Source organism: Sinocyclocheilus anshuiensis, unplaced genomic scaffold (genome assembly GCF_001515605.1).
Source record: "Sinocyclocheilus anshuiensis isolate Anshui unplaced genomic scaffold, SAMN03320099.WGS_v1.1 scaffold2162, whole genome shotgun sequence".
Lineage (NCBI taxonomy): Eukaryota > Metazoa > Chordata > Actinopteri > Cypriniformes > Cyprinidae > Sinocyclocheilus > Sinocyclocheilus anshuiensis.
Window position 1 is genome coordinate 82599 of NW_015558536.1, and position 11808 is coordinate 94406.

Sequence of the window (11808 nt, forward strand, 5' to 3'; positions counted from 1 at the left end):
AAAGAGAGGAAAAATATGATCAAATATGCCATTTAACGTCAAATAACTTTACATAGAGGATAGAGGTTTATAGATTTTGTTTGTTTTATAGTTTTTAGATTTTTTCACAAAATCTGTGATTCCTGTCTGCTGTCTGTTAACAAAAGCAGAAATCATCTGCTCATGTTTGCATTTTCTCCTGTTTTTGGATCATAATTCTAACTTTGAAATCAGGATCAGGAATTAAATAATGTCACGCGTGTGAAGATAGGCTGAGAATCGGTCAAACAGTGTTAATCTGACTCGGATTCAGACAGGAATCGTGTGTTTTTCCACTGATTAAGGCAGAATGCAAGACTTCTGCTTCTCACAAATGGCTGTCAAAAGCAAAGATGCTACAAAATGAATCATATTTTGTGAGAAAGTGTGGCGTGAAAGAGCAAAACACACTATTTTTGAAATCAGTGCTCCAAAATTAATATGAAGCAAGCATTTCATTCAACAAATGTGCTGCAGGACGCTGTGATCAGTTACAGAAAATATTATCCATGTAAACCTCTGAATCTGACTAGTTTCTCAGAAGAATCCTGTGCGCATGCACAGCTTATTATTTACAGTATTTATTTATGTCTAAAAAAGCTTTTCTGAAATTGAGTTAGTTGCTTTTATTGTCCTCAAGTGGAAATTTGTCTTTGGCTACAGCATAAACATTTGCATTATACTTTACTCTAAATTATAAAGCGGAGAGTTCCGGTGCTTGATTCTGATTGGCTGAGCCGCGTTCGAAGCTGTTGTAAATGACTCTACAAAGTAACATACACCTTTGTTTACGTTTGTGTGTTGCTCGGCAACCACTTTGTAGCAACCACAACTGTTTCTGAGGAGCTACATTGTTTGGTGGAAGAATACTGTTTTTATTAATATCATTACACTTTATTTGCTCTGTTTTATTTTGTGAAACCTTACTACGTATATGGAGTAACCGTTTTATAAAAGCAATAAGCCCCGTGAAGCCGTGGTTTACAGTGAATTTATAACAGCTTCACGTCGTACCTAACAACACCCCTTAGCTGTTATAAACTCACTGTAAATCACGGCTTCACAGGGCTTATGGCTTTATTAGATATTAGGGTAACTGGCTCAGATTGATAGGGTTTGATCATGTAAACACACCTCGTGTGTGAGCGTCAGATTCTGATGTGTGTTTGTGGATCAGGACGAGGCCAATAAGAATGGAGGGAAGTGGATCATCCGGCTGAGGAAGGGTCTGGCGTCTCGTTTCTGGGAGAACATCATCCTGGCCATGCTGGGTGAGCAGTTCATGGTGGGCGAGGAGATCTGCGGGGTCGTGGTGTCCATCCGCTTCCAGGTGCGGATCAGAAACCATCATCCTGTCACGAGTTACTGTGTGTGTGAGTCTGACACGAGTGTGTGTCCGCAGGAGGATATTCTGTCCATCTGGAATAAAACAGCCAGTGACCAGGTGACCACGTCACGGATACGGGACACGCTGCGGCGCGTGCTCAACCTGCCACCAAACACCATCATGGAGTACAAGACACACAACGACAGTCTCAAGTACGTTTGATTCCTCTCACAGACTCTCAGTTCTGATCTCAGTGCGTATGGATTCAGTTCAGCTCTTCTGAACTTCTCAACTATACAGGGAACCCACCACTGAATAAGTCACCATCATCTCTTGATACATTACTGTAATATTAAAGCTTAAAATTAACAACTATTAAATTCAACTGCTCTGTTTTCAGATATAATAATCAACACTCAGATATCAGCCTTCTAATGTTATAACTATGTTCCTACTTATTTTATTCCAATATACATTAGTTACGACAAGTGAAAATATCATGAATAGATAATATAGAGCAAATATTTATCAGAATGTCTCGGAAGTTATTTTTTCTTGCTTACTAACGTGTTTTGAACATTGAGTGACTTGGTTGAGGTTTACTGTACATGTTCAAGCTGTTTTGTTGACAGAATGGGTTTAAGTAATGTTTAGTGAAGTTTCATTTAAACAGATCTGGAGCGTAATAAAACATTTAATTACGTACTTTTTTTTCAAAGTAAGGTTTTTCAAATTATATGTATCAGCTTTAATGAACTTATGAAAATAGCAAAAGCAATCAAATGTCAAAAGTTTTGTTTTTAATGACAAAATGAAGTCTTCAAAATGTATAATTTAACTTGTATTCTGCAAAAGAGAGGAAAAATATGATCAAATATGCCATTTAACGTCAAATAACTTTACATAGAGGTTTATAGATAATAGATTTTGTTTGTTTTATAGTTTTTAGATTTTTTCACAAAATCTGTGATTCCTGTCTGTTTGTATGCAACAAAAGCAGAAATCATCTGCTCATGTTTGCATTTTCTCCTGTTTTTGGATCATAATTCTAACTTTGAAATCAGGATCAGGAATTAAATAATGTCACGCGTGTGAAGATAGGCTGAGAATCGGTCAAACAGTGTTAATCTGACTCGGATTCAGACAGGAATCGTGTGTTTTTCCACTGATTAAGGCAGAATGCAAGACTTCTGCTTCTCACAAATGGCTGTCAAAAGCAAAGATGCTACAAAATGAATCATATTTTGTGAGAAAGTGTGGCGTGAAAGAGCAAAACACACTATTTTTGAAATCAGTGCTCCAAAATTAATATGAAGCAAGCATTTCATTCAACAAATGTGCTGCAGGACGCTGTGATCAGTTACAGAAAATATTATCCATGTAAACCTCTGAATCTGACTAGTTTCTCAGAAGAATCCTGTGCGCATGCACAGCTTATTATTTACAGTATTTATTTATGTCTAAAAAAGCTTTTCTGAAATTGAGTTAGTTGCTTTTATTGTCCTCAAGTGGAAATTTGTCTTTGGCTACAGCATAAACATTTGCATTATACTTTACTCTAAATTATAAAGCGGAGAGTTCCGGTGCTTGATTCTGATTGGCTGAGCCGCGTTCGAAGCTGTTGTAAATGACTCTACAAAGTAACATACACCTTTGTTTACGTTTGTGTGTTGCTCGGCAACCACTTTGTAGCAACCACAACTGTTTCTGAGGAGCTACATTGTTTGGTGGAAGAATACTGTTTTTATTAATATCATTACACTTTATTTGCTCTGTTTTATTTTGTGAAACCTTACTACGTATATGGAGTAACCGTTTTATAAAAGCAATAAGCCCCGTGAAGCCGTGGTTTACAGTGAATTTATAACAGCTTCACGTCGTACCTAACAACACCCCTTAGCTGTTATAAACTCACTGTAAATCACGGCTTCACAGGGCTTATGGCTTTATTAGATATTAGGGTAACTGGCTCAGATTGATAGGGTTTGATCATGTAAACACACCTCGTGTGTGAGCGTCAGATTCTGATGTGTGTTTGTGGATCAGGACGAGGCCAATAAGAATGGAGGGAAGTGGATCATCCGGCTGAGGAAGGGTCTGGCGTCTCGTTTCTGGGAGAACATCATCCTGGCCATGCTGGGTGAGCAGTTCATGGTGGGCGAGGAGATCTGCGGGGTCGTGGTGTCCATCCGCTTCCAGGTGCGGATCAGAAACCATCATCCTGTCACGAGTTACTGTGTGTGTGAGTCTGACACGAGTGTGTGTCCGCAGGAGGATATTCTGTCCATCTGGAATAAAACAGCCAGTGACCAGGTGACCACGTCACGGATACGGGACACGCTGCGGCGCGTGCTCAACCTGCCACCAAACACCATCATGGAGTACAAGACACACAACGACAGTCTCAAGTACGTTTGATTCCTCTCACAGACTCTCAGTTCTGATCTCAGTGCGTATGGATTCAGTTCAGCTCTTCTGAACTTCTCAACTATACAGGGAACCCACCACTGAATAAGTCACCATCATCTCTTGATACATTACTGTAATATTAAAGCTTAAAATTAACAACTATTAAATTCAACTGCTCTGTTTTCAGATATAATAATCAACACTCAGATATCAGCCTTCTAATGTTATAACTATGTTCCTACTTATTTTATTCCAATATACATTAGTTACGACAAGTGAAAATATCATGAATAGATAATATAGAGCAAATATTTATCAGAATGTCTCGGAAGTTATTTTTTCTTGCTTACTAACGTGTTTTGAACATTGAGTGACTTGGTTGAGGTTTACTGTACATGTTCAAGCTGTTTTGTTGACAGAATGGGTTTAAGTAATGTTTAGTGAAGTTTCATTTAAACAGATCTGGAGCGTCTCTGATCCTCGTGTGCTTCTGGTTTTTCAGGGATAATTCCAGCTTCCGGAACACGAAGATCGCTTTGTGAAAACCTGGAAATAATTTTCATATGGACACTTTCCCTTTTACAGCACGAGCAGCGTGTGTTTGTGTGTGTGTGTGTGTGTGTGTGTGTGTGTGTATACATACATTCCTTCAGTTTCCTTGAGTGTTTTATTCCTCAGTAACAGGTTACATCAGATTCAGTGTGTGTGTGTTCGAAATAAGAACATGATTAAAGACATTCTCTGCAGTTTAGTTAAATTCCTGTTTATTTGTATGTTTTTACAATACAATACAATATCAAAGCAGGGTCAGACATTAACTTTTCCATTAAGGGGTAATTTTTAGCGCCACTTTAATAATTGTATGTGTTGTCTTTAATGTCAAATACTTGAATTTAACCAATTAACTGTTGCCAATAACAACAGATTGTTTAAAATTGTAACGTTCAAACATTTGGGATCAGTAAGATTTTTATTACTTTTTAAAGAATCCTCTTCTGCTCATCAAAGCTGCATTCATTTGATCAGAAATTTAGAAAAAAAATGTAAAATTGTGAAATGTTATTAGACTTTCAAACAGCTGTTTTCTATGTGAATATCAGTTAAACTGTAATGTATTTCTGTGATGCGCAGCTGTATTTTCAGCATCATTACTCCAGTCTTCAGTGTCACATGATCTTCAGAAATCATTCTAATATGCTGATTTATTATCAGTGTTGGAAATATTTTTTTGGAACTTGTGATATTTTTTTCAGGTTCTTTGATGAATAAAAAGTTCAAAAGAACAGCATTTATTCAGAATAGCAAACGAATAACTGCTCAGACTGCCTAAACAGGCTAGAGCGCTCCAGGTATACTCTCAGAGCCCTCACTGGGCAGAGCATGTTTGGCACCTGCTCACCATCTGTAACGGGGAGCGCCAATAGGGAGATCACCTGAGCTCTGAATGGAGTTGAGAGCACTTTAGGAACATAACCATGTCTCGGTTTTAGGACGACCTTGCAGTCATTAGGCCCAAACTCAAGACATGAGGCGCTGATCGACAGCGCCTGCAAGTCGCCCACTCGCTTAACCGACGCCAAAGCCAGGAGGAGGGCCGTTTTAAGCGATGAGGGCCGTAAATCGGCCGAGTTGAGGGGCTCAAAGGGGGGCCCTTTTAGGACCCGCAGGATTATAGACAAGTCCCAAGACGGCACAATCTGAGGGCGAGGAGGATTCAGCCTCCGCACACCCTTCAGGAACTTAACGATCAGGTCGTTCCTGCCGATTGAAAGGCCAGCTTCGAGAGAATGATTCGCTGTGATAGCTGCCACATATACTTTGAGCATGGAGGGGGTGCGCCCCTTATCTAGCAGCTCTTGCAAAAAGGTCAGCACATGGGACACGTCACATGATATCGGGTCCAAACCCCGTGCAGAACACCAGATAAGGAAGACTGACCATTTTTGGCTGTAAAGCTGTCTTGTAGACAGCGCTCTTGCCTCCAAAATGGTATTGCTCACTCTCGCTGGGAGCTGATTAAGCTCCCGTCGAGGCACCATACATGAAAGCTCCACAGCTCCGACCGGGGATGCCAAATCATGCCTTTCGCCTGTGAGAGAAGGTTCCTCCTCAGCGGAATGGGCCACGGGGCTGCTGCTGAGAGCTGCACTAGCTCTGGGAACCAGGCCTGGTTCCTCCAGAGCGGGGCCACTAGGAGGAGAGAGCACTTGGTCTCCCTGACCCACCTGACGACCTGAGGAATCAGGGCGATCGGGGGAAAGGCGTATAGGCGAGTCGTGGGCCAGAGCATCTCGCTGTATCGAAAAATATGTTGGGGAGTGAGAGTTGTCTTCTGAGGCAAAGAGGTCGACCTCTGCCCTCCCGAAGACTGACCAGATCTCTTGAACTGTTTGAGGGTGTAGCGCCCATTCGCCCGGGGCTACCTTGCCTCTGGACAGCATGTCTGCGCCAAGGTTTAATCTGCCCGGCACATGAACCGCCCTTAGCGAGAGGCGACGAGCCATCCTGCAAAGAGTGTGCGACCTGAGACCGCCTAGGTGATTGATATAAGCCACCACCATTATGCTGTCCGACCGGACCAAGATGTAATGCCCTTTCAAGGCTGGAAGGAAGGTTTTCAGGGCTTAGAAAACTGCGAACATTTCAAGGCAGTTGATATGCAGGCGTTGCTCCAGGGCTGACCAGGAGCCGAACGCCGGATTTCCCTCCAGCAGGGCACCCCAACCTGAGTTGGAAACGTCCGTTGTGACTACCTTCCTTCTGGAGGTCATGCCTAACCTCATTCCTGTTTGGAACAGGTGAGAGGTCATCCAGGGGGCCACAGCCTTGACACAGCGGTGACAGCGGTGGACAGGAAGCTGCCCCGGGCGCCAGGCATGGGTCTAAAATCGTTCCCAGAAAGACCACTCGGACCACTCGCAACAACTGACTCTTGTGCGGGTTGATGATCAACCCAAGGCGCTCCAAGTGGCTGAGTAACGGCTCTCTGTGAGCAGCCAACTCCCGTTCTGTCCTGGCTAGAACCAGCCAATCGTCAAGGTAGTTTAGAACACGGATTCCCATCTGTCTCAGAGGGGAAAGAGCCGCATCTACGCACTCCATGAAAGTACGCGGGGCCAGAGACAGTCCAAACGGAAGGACTGTGTACTGATAGGCCACTCCCTCGAACACGAATCTCAAGAACGGTCTGTGATGGGGGGCTATGTGAATGTGAAAGTATGCATCTTTCAGATCCACAGTCAAAAACCAGTCCTCGGGGCAAATGTGTGCAGAGAATGATTCGCTGTGATAGCTGCCACATATACTTTGAGCATGGAGGGGGTGCGCCCCTTATCTAGCAGCTCTTGCAAAAAGGTCAGCACATGGGACACGTCACATGATATCGGGTCCAAACCCCGTGCAGAACACCAGATAAGGAAGACTGACCATTTTTGGCTGTAAAGCTGTCTTGTAGACAGCGCTCTTGCCTCCAAAATGGTATTGCTCACTCTCGCTGGGAGCTGATTAAGCTCCCGTCGAGGCACCATACATGAAAGCTCCACAGCTCCGACCGGGGATGCCAAATCATGCCTTTCGCCTGTGAGAGAAGGTTCCTCCTCAGCGGAATGGGCCACGGGGCTGCTGCTGAGAGCTGCACTAGCTCCGGGAACCAAGCCTGGTTCCTCCAGAGCGGGGCCACTAGGAGGAGAGAGCACTTGGTCTCCCTGACCCACCTGACGACCTGAGGAATCAGGGCGATCGGGGGAAAGGCGTATAGGCGAGTCGTGGGCCAGAGCATCTCGCTGTATCGAAAAATATGTTGGGGAGTGAGAGTTGTCTTCTGAGGCAAAGAGGTCGACCTCTGCCCTCCCGAAGACTGACCAGATCTCTTGAACTGTTTGAGGGTGTAGCGCCCATTCGCCCGGGGCTACCTTGCCTCTGGACAGCATGTCTGCGCCAAGGTTTAATCTGCCCGGCACATGAACCGCCCTTAGCGAGAGGCGACGAGCCATCCTGCAAAGAGTGTGCGACCTGAGACCGCCTAGGTGATTGATATAAGCCACCACCATTATGCTGTCCGACCGGACCAAGATGTAATGCCCTTTCAAGGCTGGAAGGAAGGTTTTCAGGGCTTAGAAAACTGCGAACATTTCAAGGCAGTTGATATGCAGGCGTTGCTCCAGGGCTGACCAGGAGCCGAACGCCGGATTTCCCTCCAGCAGGGCACCCCAACCTGAGTTGGAAACGTCCGTTGTGACTACCTTCCTTCTGGAGGTCATGCCTAACCTCATTCCTGTTTGGAACAGGTGAGAGGTCATCCAGGGGGCCACAGCCTTGACACAGCGGTGGTCTACCCTGACAGGAAGCTGCCCCGGGCGCCAGGCATGGGTCTAAAATCGTTCCCAGAAAGACCACTCGCAGCCTGGGTAACAACTGACTCTTGTGCGGGTTGATGATCAACCCAAGGCGCTCCAAGTGGCTGAGTAACGGCTCTCTGTGAGCAGCCAACTCCCGTTCTGTCCTGGCTAGAACCAGCCAATCGTCAAGGTAGTTTAGAACACGGATTCCCATCTGTCTCAGAGGGGAAAGAGCCGCATCTACGCACTCCATGAAAGTACGCGGGGCCAGAGACAGTCCAAACGGAAGGACTGTGTACTGATAGGCCACTCCCTCGAACACGAATCTCAAGAACGGTCTGTGATGGGGGGCTATGTGAATGTGAAAGTATGCATCTTTTAGATCCACAGTCAAAAACCAGTCCTCGGGGCAAATGTGCGCGAGGATCTGTTTTATAGTTAACATCTTGAACGACCGGCGCATGGGATGAGGAAGTAGCGGCTGAAAAAGCCTGACTCGCTGTTCACTGGGGGCACTATTTCCACAGCGCCTTTTGCAAGCAGCGTATGCACCTCCTGTCGGAGAACGAGTGCTTCGTTGTCCGGAACAGAAGTTTGGATGACGCCTCTGAAGCGAGGTGGCCTGCGAGCGTATTGGAGCGAGTAACCTCGTCGAATTGTTTTTAAAACCCAACCCGATCTCCCACCTGGAGAACCGCCATTGTTTGCAGCTCCGAACCGGCCTGGCCGGCCGCTGCATAAGCCCTGTTGGCGAGCGCCGAGGTGGTCCTGCAGGGCTTAGAGGGATGCGCTGCATGGGCCTTCAATGCGAGGGCAGATGGCGGGCACAGATGAGCAGCAACCGCTTCCTCCAGAGGGGGGAGCTTGCTGTATCCCTTGTCGTCAGCGCCATCAACGGTGGTGAGAGCTGCTGCTGTAGAGGGATTTGCCCGTACCGAGTAGGGGGCGCGCCACGTCTTGGTGAGCTCGTCAGATCCTCCACCGCCTTCGACAGGACACGGATGAGTTCGGCGTCCGGCTTCGGCCTCGGAGCTTGAGAGGGGGGAGGGACTTCGGGCTCAGATCCTCGTCGCTGAAGGAGAATGGTCTGTTGAATGGCGCTGCAAGCCGACTTATATACACGTCAGCTCCGCCCTTTCTGGCTGGCTAAAGCATAATTGGTTTGTGCAGCTACACAAACGTGAACAAATCAGGCTTCAGTACAGAGTAAAACAGGAGTTTTCCCCATACACAACGTGAAGTGAACATTCGAAAGGGAACTGTAAAATTGTGAAATATTATTATAATTTCAAATAACTGTTTTCTATGTGAATCTCTGTTAAACTGTAATGTATTTCTGTGATGCGCAGCTGTATTTTCAGCATCATTACTCCAGTCTTCAGTGTCACATGATCTTCAGAAATCATTCTAATATGCTGATTTATTATCAGTGTTGGAAATATTTTTTTGGAACCTGTGATATTTTTTTCAGGTTCTTTGATGAATAAAAAATTCAAAAGAACAGCATTTATTCAAAATAGAAATCTTTTGTAACAACATAAGCCTTTACTGTCACTTTTTTAAAATCAATTTAACACATCCTTGCTGAATAAAAGTATTAATTTCTTTCAAAAAAAAATAAAAAAAAAATTTTTTTGTACTGGCTCCAAACTTTTGAACAGTAGTGTATATTGTTACAAAAGATTTCTATTTTAAACAAATACTGTTTTGTTTTTGCTTTTTATTCATCAAATAATCTTGAAAAAAGTATCTCAGGTTCCTAAATAAATAAGCAGCACAACTGTGTTCAACATTGATAATAATCAGACATGTTTCTTGAGCAAATCAGCATATTAGAATGATTTCTGAAGATCATGTGACACTGAAGACTGGAATAACAGAAATACATTACAGTTTAACAGAGAGTCACATAGAAAACAGCTTTTACATTTTAATAATATTTCGGTATTTTGCTGTTTTTTTCTGTATTTATGATCAAATAAATGCAGCCTTGATGAGCAGAAGAAACTTATTTTTGAAAAAAAAAACATAAAAAATCTTACCGATCCCAAACTTCTGAACAGCAGTGCACATTTACTGGAGATGCAAAATATGTCAATATATGAAGTGATGAAAATAACGTGAGTTTCTGCATAAAACAAACTTCTGCCAATGAGCTTTTTCAGGAAACAAGACTTCATATCTTGCTTTTCAACTAAATGTATCTTGATTTAAGAATGTTTAGACATTTGCTCTGGAAAACAAGACGAATATACTAATAAGTGCAAATGGAGGTTGATTCACAGTTTGTTTCACTAACAGAATGATTTCTGTTCTTGATTCTGATTGGCTGAGGGATGATTTAAAGTCTTTTAATGCGGATCTTCAGCATAGAGTTATTTCAGTTTATTTTCAGCTGTTTTCAAAGAGCCTCAAATAGACTCTGCAGCAAAAGAACCAGAAAATAAAGTCATTGACCAAGCAAATAAATACGCAGGATAAAAATCACACTCTCATTCAATCGTCTTTTTATTATTTATCCAGTGAATTATGTTCTTAATAGAAAAAAAATGTTTTATTGTTTTCTTGCACAAAGGGACTTGATTTTTTCCTTTCGTAAAGAGTTTGTCACATATTTCAGCTTCTTTCTTTCTTTTGCATTTTATAGCGTTATTAATATTAGTGTCACTACTATACAGTAAATTATATTTACTGATGGGCAAATCATATTCATAAGGCGAGAAAAATCAGTCCAAAATATTGGCAGCTGATTTACAGCTTTCATCATCATCTCCTCACTGGTTTCAGATGAAGCGTCTTGGTAATTATTATTGTTATTTTATTTTTTTTTCATTTATCTGTGCGGTTTGATGACGTGTTTCGCACTCGGCCGGTAAACTCCTCAAACTCTCATTAAACTCTAGAAACTGAGCTTTTAAACTGCAGGAGCGTGTGAAGATCTTCAGAGAGTCACGGATTCATTCTCTCTTCAGTCCGCGAGATTCATCTGAAACGCTTCTGATAACGTGACAGTGTTTTATTCCGTTATGATTTAATGAACATATGAACAGAATACTCCACTCATGACGATCACTCGGTGTCAGATTTCATTATTATATATCATTTCAGCATAAGAATGGCATTTTAGTTTGTCTGCTACTGTTGCCATGGAAACTGAGGGTTTATTTTAACTTGGGTGTTTTTTTGTTGTTTTTGTTTTTTGCCGGATATAATGAAAATCAAAATAAGTGATATGATGTAACGATTTCATAAATATATCTTGTTTGTCGAGCTATGTGTGTTATTCATCTATGTTGTTGATGTTTTCCTTGCTTAATTCGAAGTATGTGAAAAATTTCATTAATAGAAATAATAAATATAATTATATATATCAAACGATTATTCGTGATTAATCACATTCAAAATATTATTTTTTTTTTTTTTACTTAGTATATGAGTGTGTACTGTGTATATGTATTATTGGGTGGTTGTTCTGCACGCTTAATAAACAAACTCCAGCGGGTCCAAAATGCAGCGCATGTGTATATATACATATACAAAAGTATAAAACCACTCCAGTGGTTTGAGTCTAATCTCTCAGAGAGGTCCTTCAAGGTATCTTGGAGAGGTGAGGTGTCCAAGTTGCAACATCTAGCTACTGGGGTGCCTCAGGGCTCAGTTCTTGGATCACTTCTCTTCTCTATCTACATGGCATCACTTGTCTCTGTTATTCAGAAA

At 42.7% G+C, this 11808-nt stretch overlaps 1 protein-coding gene across 1 annotated transcript in view; it reads left to right on the forward strand.

The window, feature by feature from the left end:
* Positions 1 to 4519, forward strand: part of eif4e2rs1 (eukaryotic translation initiation factor 4E family member 2 related sequence 1) — a 14729-nt gene extending 10210 nt beyond the window's left edge. The window contains exons 5-7 of the mRNA XM_016474893.1: positions 1196 to 1348; positions 1421 to 1557; positions 4257 to 4519. Of these exons, the coding sequence (XP_016330379.1) occupies positions 1196 to 1348; positions 1421 to 1557; positions 4257 to 4296 (330 nt within the window). The 3' untranslated portion in view covers positions 4297 to 4519. The remainder of the gene's footprint in view (positions 1 to 1195; positions 1349 to 1420; positions 1558 to 4256) is intronic.
* Positions 4520 to 11808: the final 7289 nt, after the last annotated feature.